The sequence below is a fragment of the Oncorhynchus mykiss genome, chromosome 13 (genome assembly GCF_057628025.1).
Source record: "Oncorhynchus mykiss isolate SJ-2025 chromosome 13, ASM5762802v1, whole genome shotgun sequence".
NCBI lineage: Eukaryota > Metazoa > Chordata > Actinopteri > Salmoniformes > Salmonidae > Oncorhynchus > Oncorhynchus mykiss.
The window spans coordinates 17,331,871-17,343,674 of NC_143034.1; the positions used below are offsets into that span (position 1 = coordinate 17,331,871).

The 11,804-nt window shown below is 41.5% G+C and overlaps 1 protein-coding gene across 7 annotated transcripts; it reads right to left on the bottom strand.

The window, feature by feature from the left end:
* Window positions 1-3,936: 3,936 nt before the first annotated feature.
* Window positions 3,937-11,770, bottom strand: LOC110495075 (uncharacterized). 7 transcript variants are annotated; one of them, XM_090195440.1, is made up of 4 exons: window positions 11,695-11,770; window positions 10,905-10,963; window positions 7,496-7,649; window positions 3,937-6,177 (listed from the first exon to the last, which is right to left on the bottom strand). In XM_090195440.1, exons 2-4 carry the CDS (start codon window positions 10,911-10,913, stop codon window positions 4,232-4,234), a joined length of 2,109 nt encoding a protein of 702 aa, XP_090051566.1. In that variant the 5' UTR covers window positions 10,914-10,963; window positions 11,695-11,770; the 3' UTR covers window positions 3,937-4,231. The 7 variants fall into 7 exon arrangements, with proteins under 7 accessions (XP_090051566.1, XP_090051565.1, XP_090051567.1 ...); XM_090195439.1 differs by having other exon boundaries at window positions 7,484-7,649; XM_090195441.1 differs by having other exon boundaries at window positions 11,486-11,743.
* Between the last annotated feature and the right edge of the window lie 34 nt (window positions 11,771-11,804).

An 11,804-nucleotide genomic window follows, 5' to 3' on the forward strand; every position in this document is an offset into this window, starting at 1 on the left:
TGAAATGCTTGTAATTATACTTCAGTATTCCATCGTAACGTCTGACAAAAATATCTAAAGACACTGAAGCAGCAAACTTTGTGGAAATTAATATTTGTGTCATTCTCAAAACGTTTGGCCACGACTGTAGATGGTTAATATGATGTAGATTACACGTCATACTGCAACTAAGCACGGGAGGGGTGGGTGGTCACTTATTGGAGCAAATGTGTAGCTCCTGTAAGACATGTTTCTCCATCAATTGTTTCAAACTTATTTTATTCTCATTTCCATGACTATAGCATTGTTGTTTTGGAACTCAGGCGCACAATATGTCCTGGTCTCTTCTACGTAATTCAACTAAACATAATTCAACTCAACATAACAAAATAGATTACACCACACTACAGATGTCTATTTTACATTTGGATTTACATGCAAGCTTTCATTCTGCAGAACAAATCACCAATAAAAAGTAGAACGGTAGGGTATAAGTTATTATCAAGTGTACTTACAGAGTGAAGAGAGAGCGAGAGTTTTGATAGAATACCTTATTGGATGTGTGAAACAAAGTCTGAGGTCTGTGGTTGACACCATCCAGATGTACAGAGGCTAAAATGGTAATGAAGAGCTGTCTTCCTGTCATGTCTTCTCCTGACAACCAACATGTCAGTAAAGGGCTTTTCAACAAATCTATTAACTTCTTATGGAGCACTTATTATACAAGAGGCCTATGTTCTTTCTAGAAGCCAGGGGTTTAAGTCAGTCAAGCTATTCTACAAGAAGGAGCGTTGTAAAATATCCCTATTAAAATCCTACAATATAATTGGACCACAGTGCTCTCTACTGGCATCTCAACACAACAGCCGTCAAGCTGACTCAAACCATAGAGGTAGGTAGAGGGAGCACTTGGACCAAAGCCTATTTTAGCATGGATAGCAGCATTGAGGGTTTTCACCATTTTGAAGTAGTCGACTAGGTGGGACTTGATATGAGTTCAGGAAGGATAAAAAAAAGTATATCCAGGTCAACATGAAGGGTCTGCTAATTAATTATACTCCTGAGCAAACATTCCATGACTGCAGGTGGCAGGAAATCACCAACCTTGACTTTGCACCTGTTCAGACGATACAGACTCCAACACAGATGATGGCAGTGTGCACCTTTTTAATTTATTTTAAAAACTGCCAATACACACATAGAAGCACCCAACCTATTTCTGGGTTTGAGGCAGTTGGACGGTGGAATATAGAGGCACTTCCTGGTTTCTGTGGTGAATACTGATGTTGTGAACATCATCCTGATCATCTGTGTCTGCTGTCTGTGCTGCAGAAGGGGTCATGGCCATGCCTGAGCCGTTGACATAAATTGGACTAGCGTCTCGCTGATGGGGAAAGAAGGCCGATAACATTACGGTTGAAAAATACAGTAACGCCACAGTCATTGGCATAGAAAGATGCCTGAGCAGAGCGCACACTTCCGTTTTTCAGCACACTTCCGTTTTTCAAAAGAAACGGTAGTTAGGTTGAAAATGCTTTATCCCTGAAAACCAGAAAAATCCACTTTCTGCCAAGCAGCTAAGGGTGATTCACACATACCGTTGTCAGTCAGCTGATTTCAACAGACTCACAAGTCCATTCTCTGCTGTGTCTCTTCTGTCAGAGGTGGATTTGGAGGCCTTCTCCCTGTTTTTGCGAATGATGGAAAGAATAAATAAATGAACAGATGATTGGATTAATGAATTAATAAATTAAAATCAAGTTTAATATTGAGATCAATGATTATAAAACAGAATATGAAAAGGGGTTAATTCCTCTCACTCACCTGAACCACATAAATCCAGAGAGCCAGAGGATGAGAATCAGAACATACACTATGATTCCTACAGCTGCTTCCTTCAAAGACGATTGTTCCCCCACAGACAACACAGGAAAGTGGAGATTATTGTAGCCTTCTACTGTACAGGAGTTCCTGCCTGTATCCTCACTGCTGACTGGGGTCGAGGGTCAAACGTACCACCACAGCGACCATGTCATTTTTTTTAAGCATATTTAATTCTGAGTTTGGAGAAAAAAGTTTGTATGTGAAAACAATTTCTAAACTGTATACTTTTAGTTTTTCCTGAACTCAGTCAAAATAAGTTAGCTGGCGCTGCTTGTGTTAGCACATGCACAGATTAAATACACCTCTATAACTCTGATTAAAGTGTTTACATGTCCTAATCATTCTAAAGAATTCTCAGAAAACCAGGTGTTTTTAAAGGCGTATCCTTACTTCGGTTATGACCTTACACCAATTAAGATCAGCAGAGTAAGATGTTTACATGACTAATGTCATACTCGGTCTACTGACATAATCAGTTTAATAGGAAATGATTAGTGTGCATGTAAAGCCCTAGTTATTTGGTTACCAGTGGTGTGAAGTACTGAAGTTAAAATACTTAAAGCACTACATATGTCGTTGTTTTGTGTATATGTACTTTACTATTAATATTTTTGACAACTTTTACTTCACTACATTGCTAAAGAATATAATGTACTTTTTACTCCATACATTTTCCTGACACCCAAAAGTACTCATTACATTTTGAATGCTTAGCAGGACAGGAAAATTGTCCAATTCACATATTTATCAAGAGAACATGCCTGGTCATCCCTACTTCCTCTGATCTGGTGGACTGACTAAACACAAATGCTTTGTTTGTAAATGATGTCTGAGTGTTGGATTGAGCCACTGGCTATCTGTAAATAAAAAAAATAAGAAAATGGTACTGTCTGCTTTGCCTAATATAAGGAATTTAAAATGAGTCTAAACGTCGGGTTTGGGTGCATCCCTCGAATATCTCTTGTTCCTTTAATGTTCACTCGTTCAAATCGACCCGCAAATCTAAGAGCATTGGCTGGTGGAGGCATGCGCTAGTTTCCACCATATTTCATATACCAGTCATTTCCTATCAAACAGTGCAGAAGAGGAGAAGCAAGAGGGATAACTGGGCCCAAAATCTGGCTTCTGGCTTATTTGATCAATATACAGTTCGTAACAAGTTGGTTGTTAGGAGTGTATTGGTAGAAGTAGGACACGTGACATCCCGACAACTTTTGAGGGTTGCTATACAGAAGACAGTCGTATTTGGTAAAATACCAAGTCTATATTATGGCAAGAACAGCTCAAATAAGCAAAGAGAAACGACAGTCCATCATGACTTTGAGACATGAAGGTCATTCAATCCGGAAAGTGCAGTCACAAAAACCATTGAGCGCTATGGTGAAACTGGCTCTCATGAGGACTGCCACAGGAAAGAATGACCCAGAGTTACCTCTGCTGCAGAGGACAAGTTCATTAGAGGTACCAGCCTCAGAGTTACCTCTGCTGCAGAGGATAAGTTCATTAGAGGTACCAGACTCAGAAATCGGTAATTAACTGCACCTCAAATTGCAGCCCAAATAAATGCTTCAGAGTTCAAGTAACAGACACATCTCAACATCAACTGTTCAGAGGAGACTGTGTGAATCAGGCACAGGCACAGTGTGAGTCAGGCACAGGGTGGCTACCTAGAAGATTTTAACATATATTTTGCTTACTACATTATTCCATATGTGTTATTTCATAGTTTGGATGTCTTCACTATTATCCTACAATGTAGAAAACAGTAAAATAAAGAAAAACTCTGGAATGATTAAGGACAAACCTTTGGCTGGTACTGTACAATAAGGAAAGTTGAAAGATATACCCATTCAAATCATTGAAAACAAATGCAACAACATCATTTGACCACACTAATAGTATTTTTGACCACACTTCCTTATGTCTCATAAGCGACAGTAAAACCCGATGAAGGGTTTTAAAAAGAAATGTTAACATCTTTAGGACCAACAAAAACTATACAAGAGGCATATGCTCCTTATAAAAAAATGAATTATAGATTTTAAAAGTCTATAATTAATGTGATAAGCAGACGTTGATCAGATAATGGATTTAATTATTAATCTTTTGAATACATGAATACACACAGAGTATTGTTGAAACATTATTCTACATTATACAGTTATTTAATGGATAACAGGAGTTGATGAAATAAGATACAGCTCTGAACCCCCCCACCCCACCACACACAGCACTCCTACTCCAAGACGCTTGATACATATGGATCCAGAGCTGCATATTATCTACACATGTTACCATGGTAATAAGACTTAGTTAGAGAATGGGAAATGGATGACTCTTTACAATATGTTTTCTAATGAAACTGTATTTAGGGATCTGGAACCGGTGCCGGAGAGGAGGGAGATAAAAGAAAACATGTTTGTGATTTCTGGTGTTTTTTCAGTGACCCTGAATGAGCAAAGCTCTTTCCACATAGACAGGAGTAAGGTTTCTCTCCAGTGTGTGTGACCTGGTGTGTAGTCAGGCTGGAATCTTGAGCAAAACTCTTCCCACACTGATCACAGCTATAAGGTCTCTCTCCAGTGTGTATTCGTTGGTGTATAGTTAGGGATCCTGATTGATTGAAGCTCTTCCCACACTGATCACAGCTATAAGGCTTCTCTCCTGTGTGTATGCGTTGGTGTGCAGTCAGGGTGGAATCTTGAACAAAACTCTTCCCACACTGATCACAGCTATAAGGTCTCTCTCCAGTGTGTATTCGTTGGTGTATAGTTAGGTATCCTGATTGATTGAAGCTCTTCCCACACTGATCACAGCTATAAGGCTTCTCTCCTGTGTGTATGCGTTGGTGTTTAGTCAGGACTCCTGATTGATTGAAGCTCTTCCCACACTGATCACAGCTATAAGGCTTCTCTCCTGTGTGTGTGCGCTGGTGTGCAGTCAGGTGTCCTGAGTTACTGAAGCTCTTCCCACAATGATAACAGCTATAAGGCTTCTCTCCTGTGTGTATGCGTTGGTGTGTAGTCAGGTCTCCTGATTGATTGAAGCTCTTCCCACACTGATCACAGCTATAAGGCTTCTCTCCTGTGTGTATGCGTTGGTGTGTAACCAGGGATCCTGAATGATTGAAGCTCTTCCCACACTGATCACAGCTATAAGGCTTCTCTCCTGTGTGTATGCGTTGGTGTTTAGTCAGGTCTCCTAATTGATTGAAGCTCTTCCCACACTGATCACAGCTATAAGGCTTCTCTCCTGTGTGTTTGCACTGGTGTTCAGTCAGGTGTCCTGACTTCCTGAAGCTCTTCCCACACTGAATACAGCTATAAGGCTTCTCTCCTGTATGTAAGCGTTGGTGTGAAGTCAGATTTCCTGAATGATTGAAGCTCTTCCCACACTGATCACAGCTATAAGGCTTCTCTCCTGTGTGTATGTATTGATGTGTAATTAGGGATCCTGAATGATTGAAGCTCTTCCCACACTGATCACAGCTATAAGGCTTCTCTCCTGTGTGTATGCGTTTGTGTGTAGTCAGAGTTCCGGACAGTGCAAAGCTCTTCCCACACTCTTCACAGCTATAAGGCTTCTCTCCTGTGTGTATGCGTTTGTGACTAGTCAGGTGTCCTGAGTTCTTGAAGCTCTTCCCACACTGATCACAGCTATAAGGCTTCTCTCCTGTGTGTATGCGTTGGTGTGTTGTCAGATCGCCTGATTGATTGAAGCTCTTTCCACACTGATCACAGCTGTAAGGCTTCTCTCTTGTGTGTATGCGTTGGTGTCTAGTCAGGTGTCCTGACCTCCGGAAGCTCTTCCCACACTGATCACAGCTGTAAGGCTTCTCTCCTGTGTGTATGCGTTTGTGTCTAGTCAGGTGTCCTGAGTTCCTGAAGCTCTTCCCACACTGATCACAGCTGTAAGGCTTCTCTCCTGTGTGTATGCGTTGGTGTGTTGTCAGGGCCCTTGATTGACTGAAGGTCATCCCACAATCAAAGCAGGGGTAAGGCCTCTCCCCTGTAAGAATTCTCTGAGATTTTAAGGTTTTAGATGCAGCTAAACTCTTCCCGCACTGAGAGCAGTGGTACGGTTTCTCTCCAGTGTTACGCCGCTTGTAAATGATCAATTCCTTCTGTTTAGCTAAACTCTTCCCCCAGTCAAAGCAGCAGTGGTGAGGTTTCTTCCCTATACCTCTATGCCGGTGTTTATTGAAACGTCCTGATCTGGAGAGACTCTTCTCTGTCTTGTCAGCATCACGATGTTGTCGAGGCTCCCCAGATGACAAGCCTCTCCCGCTGAGAGAGCAACGGTTAGGGCTGTCCCCTGTGAAAGAAAGATATTGAATAGCATGGACATCTGAAATCAGGCTACCTGATGGGACTTTGATAAATGCTGAAAATTGGCAATCAAAATAAATGTACTACCACAGTGACCATATTATCTTTTAGAAGCATATTTGATTCCGATTTCGGACATATTAAGTTTGTATGTGAAAACTATTTCTAAGATGTTTACTTTCAGTTTTCCCTGAACTCACTGCACTCGAGCCTAGTAGGAGGGTATAAATACATGTGCTTGTGTAATCATGTCTTTGCAGCTGTATGACCCAGTGGGTGAAGAATCTTGGATTGAGCCTTAGCAAGTTCTGAGTTTTTACTCTGTTTGTTCAGAACCTAACACATGTAAACATACTCATTGTAAAGTGCTAGTTATTTTGTTGCCTTGACAAAGTCATTTCTGAAGGTTATTATGGATGTGATTAGTAATTCATTTACGTCTGCCCCTCATTTTAAGGTCTACCCTGTTACATGAACTGAACTCTCGTTTTAATATGGTGAAACTATTCTTTAAGAAAATAGGTTTTCAAAAGAAACATTGAACATCTAATAGTCAAATCAGAGTAAAAGCAGGTGAGCTGGTTCTACTCTTTATCAATTTACTGCTGTTTTGTGGTGGATAACTGAGCATCTCAACCCTTCTATCCAGACACAGACATGATAGAGATGTTTTAACAATAACTTTTTATGTGAAGACTGCATTCAATTACTACTTCCTGTTACACAATACTAGCTTCCATTCCCCCTGTCACAAGCAGATTCATGGCTGATTTAAAGGACCGTTTTACCCATGTAATCTGGTGGTTCTGTTGTTTTCAGTCGTCCCCTGTTACAGTCAACCCTGTTACTTTATTTGGCGCATTGGCACTTAGTGTAGTCATATTTTTATTCAATGTCTTGTTTTTTATGAAGTTGAACATGTGCTCTTTATTACAGAATGGTAAAATTGGGTGAATTTTTTACACATTTAAAAATGGGTGGAATGACCCAGATATTTTCATATATAATTGATCAATTAATGACTAAAGTGCATAAAGATGGCAGGATTCTGATATGACGTCACTGTTTTAGCACTATCCACTGAGTTCTGAAACTACGGTGCGCGACATTGAACAATGTTCCAATAAATCTACAATCACCGCCATCTTGAAGCTAAAATTGGGATCATGTTAAATGTGCTAATGACCATACCAACAAAACAGTAAAGGAGAGCAATGTAGAATACAGTGAACTCAGCAAAAGGAGTAACTCCGCTATTGTTTCAGAAGCAGACTGTAGTCTAATCTACACACCATGGTTCTTACTTAATGAAATCAAATCTCCATCTTCCTTCTCTTCTTCTTCTCCTCTTTGCCCCGGTGTTGTCCTGCAGTCAACCAGACCCAGCAGTGAAGCGGTCCCGGGAGACGTTTGACCTGGGGACTCCGGGAGGGTGGAGGGGAATGGGCTAGATTTGTCCTGTTGGACACAAGAAATATTAAACAGTATCATTAAACCAAATATTTTATTAATTTAGTCCACACCTCTAATTTGGGTGCATCCCTAGAATATCACCTTTTTGCTTAAATGTTCAATCGTTCACTACTTCCCACTAATCTAATAGTATTGGGTTAGTGGAGGCATGGGCTAGTTTCCACCATATATCTCATACCAGTCATTACCTTTCAAAACGACTTGTATTTTTTTCCCATATAAGGAAGAGTGGGTTAACTGCCTGTTCAGGGGCAGAACGACAGAGTTGTACCTTGTCAAGTCAGGGATTTGAACTTGCAACCTTCCGGTTGCTAGTCCAACACTAACCACTAGGCTACCCTGTCGCCGCAATATACAGATGGATCAAAAGACCCACGGACAGGTCAGACTGGACCAGCCTTTGTTGAACAGGAAAGTGGCTGTCAGGAGACGTATTACAGACCACCTGGCTGTGTACATGGCAGAGCTGATGACCGTACTGCAGTGGGCGGAAGAAGTCAAACCAGACAGTGTAGTTATATGTTCTGACTCATGTGCTGCGTTGATGAGTCTACAATCATTTAGCTCACATAGCAGACAAGGAGCACTACATGAGGGAATTCAAATTCATGCCCGGGTGAGACAGATACAGTGGGGAGAACAAGTATTTGATAACCTGCAAAATCGGCAGTGTTTCCTACTTACAAAGCATGTAGAGGTCTGTAATTTTTATCATAGGTACACTTCAACTGTGAGAGACGGAATCTAAAACAAAAATCCAGAAAATCACATTGTATGATTTTTAAGTAATTAATTTGCATTTTATTGCATGACATAAGTATTTGATACATCAGAAAAGCAGAACGTAATATTTTGGTACAGAAACCTTTGTTTGCAATTACAGAGATCATACGTTTCCTCTTGACCAGGTTTGCACACACTGCAGCAGGGATTTTGGCCCACTCCTCCATACAGACCTTCTTCAGATCCTTCAGGTTTCGGGGCTGTTGCTGGGCAATACGGACTTTCAGCTCCCTCAAAAGATGTTCTATTGGGTTCAGGTCTGGAGACTGGCTAGGCCACTCCAGGACCTTGAGATGCTTCTTACGGAGCCACTCCTTAGTTGCCCTGGCTGTGTGTTTCGGGTCGTTGTCATGCTGGAAGACCCAGCCACGACCCATTGAATGCTCTTACAGAGGGAAGGAGGTTGTTGGCCAAGATCTTGCAATACATGGCCCCATCCATACGGTGCAGTCGTCCTGTCCCCTTTGCAGAAAAGCATCCCCAAAGAATGATGTTTCCACCTCCATGCTTCACGGTTGGGATGGTGTTCTTGGAGTTGTACTCATCCTTCTTCTTCCTCCAAACACAGCGAGTGGAGTTTAGACCAAAAAGCTTCTATTTTTGTCTCATCAGACCACATGACCTTCTCCCATTCCTCCTCTGGATCATCCAGATGGTCATTGGCAAACTTCAGACAGGCCTGGACATGCGCTGGCTTGAGCAGGGGGACCTTGGGTGCGCTGCAGGATGTTAATCCATGACGGCGTAGTGTGTTACTAATGGTTTTCTTTGAGACTGTGGTCCCAGCTCTCTTCAGGTCATTGACCAGGTCCTACTGTGTAGTTCTGGGCTGATCCCTCACCTTCCTCATGATGCCCCACGCGGGGAGATCTTGCATGGAGCCCCAGACCGAGGGTGATTGACCGTCATCTTGAACTTCTTCCATTTTCTAATAATTGCGCCAACAATTGTTGCCTTCTCACCAAGCTGCTTGCCTATTGTCCTGTAGCCCATTCCAGCCTTGTGCAGGTCTACAATTGTATCCCTGATGTCCTTACACCCTCTCTGGTCTTGGCCACTGTGGAGAGGTTGGAGTCTGTTTGATTGAGTGTGTGGACAGGTGTCTTTTATACAGGTAACAAGTTCAAACAGGTGCAGTTAATACAGGTAATAAGTGGAGAACAGGAGGGCTTCCTAAAGAAAAACTAACAGGTCTGTGAGAGCTGGAATTCTTACTGGTTGGTAGGTGATCAAATACTTATGTCATGCAATAAAATGCTAATTAACTACTTAAAAATCATACAATGTGATTTTCTGGATTTTTGTTTTAGATTCCGTCTCTCACAGTTGAAGTGTACCTATGATAAAACAATTACAGACCTCTACATGCTTTGTAAGTAGGAAAACATGCAAAATTGGCAGTATATCAAATACTTGTTCTCCCCACTATAGGTGTCCATATAAGCTTTGCTTGGGTCCCGGCCCATGTGGGGGTGGAAGGGAATGAGGAAGTAGATGTGCTAGCTAAACAGGCCCTTAGGAGACAGGAAGTGGAGGTGCCAATGAGCAAAGCAGAGGCTAAGGGAATGATATGGGCAGTGGTGGTGCAGAGATGGCAGGAGCAGTGGAACAGGGACAATAAGGGAAGGCATCGATTCATTAATGACATTTTAGTCATTTTGCAGAAACTCTTATCTAGAGCGACTTACAGGAGCAATTAGGGTTAAGTTGCTCAAAGACACATTGACAGATTTTTCACCTAGTCGGCTCAGGTTACTGGCCCAACGCTCTAAACCACTAGGCTACCTGCCACCCCTATTCCAGGTACAGAGTAAAGTAGGGGAGGATGGTAGTAATGGACAGAAGAGAGGAGGCTTTCCTTACAAGGCTAAGAGTAGGACACAGCCAGCTGAATAAGTGATTAAATGTGATGGGAAATCATTCAACAGGAAGATGTGATTACTGCCAGGAAACAGAGACAGTGGAGAATGTACTGATACAGTGTGGGCAGTATGATAGAGAGAGACTGATCCAGGAGAACGGGGTACAGGAATTGAGTTTGATACGTGTACTGAGTAGAACATTGTTAGATACAGTTGCAAATATGTATCTTTAAGAGAAACGGGGAAGGCATATAGGATTTAGTACCTTGATCCCTGTCACTGGCCCACACTCCAATACAGTAGGTGGCGTAATGCACCATAACGTTGAGTGTCAACAGCCAATAAACCCCACAGGAGATGATGTATTTTCAGTATCTGGTCATATAATGGATAATCTGACTTTCAAATCAGTGATGAACAAGTGCACACTTTGGGATGAAGGATAAATAATTAAGTAATAAACACAGATTCCTACGCATGATACATTAGTAGGTTACTTTTCTGAAGGATGTGGAGGATCAAATATGATGAAAACTAGGCCTATACATTTATACAACACAGCAGACCTGTACTGTTAAAAGGAAACCAGACTTACCTGATCCATTGAGGAAGCTATTTCTCCTTTATCAGACAACTTGTTATATAAATGATATCCTGAATTGCAAAAAATAAATAAAAAATGTCAACAGTAGTATAGTTACTTTGTTAAAGTGTTCACAAGAGGTCTGCTGGAAGGCGTGATTTCCTTCAGCAGTAAGGGGCAATATCGTGTATATTCATACCTCTCTACATAAAACCCATTGGGTGACTGGTTGAGTTATCTTAAATGCTTGACGTTACTGAGGCATAAACGAAACAAAACGTGGCTGACAATTTATCTTACTTCGGATCTGAAACCTAATAGTAAACATCAACTTCAATGACAATTAACATAACGTTAAAACACGAATCTTACATTCCTGCGCCACAATAACATTGTCGCCGATGATGGCTAACTAACGTTAGTGTTTGATTCAGATCAACCGTTTTGTCATAAAACAGCCTAGCTAGGTAGCGAAATGCTAACTAGACTCGGGAGACTGTGGGTTTGATATTATTCCACCATGGACAACAACAACAACTGGCTACTAGTTCGTTTTATGACAAATGTTCAACTCAGCTAGTTTATCCACTGACCACCGCATTTGAAAGAACAACAGGCTGGCTAGTTAGTATTCTGGCTCACACTGGCCATGCTGGGTCACAAGGTTGCTAAACGAATCGTCACTCAATCCCTTCTCATAGTCAGGGAATGAGTCGAGAAACCTGCATATTTTCCTCCGCAGTAAATAATGTCCCGATTCCAAATCTATACGATATTACAGAGAACAAGTAAATTATCTCACATGCCGAAAACGATTTGCAATGACCAGATTCGATGTATTCTTCCTCAGTGGGCTTTAATGGTGGGTGGCATCCAATATCTTGCATTACCGCCCCCAACTGGACTTTAGTA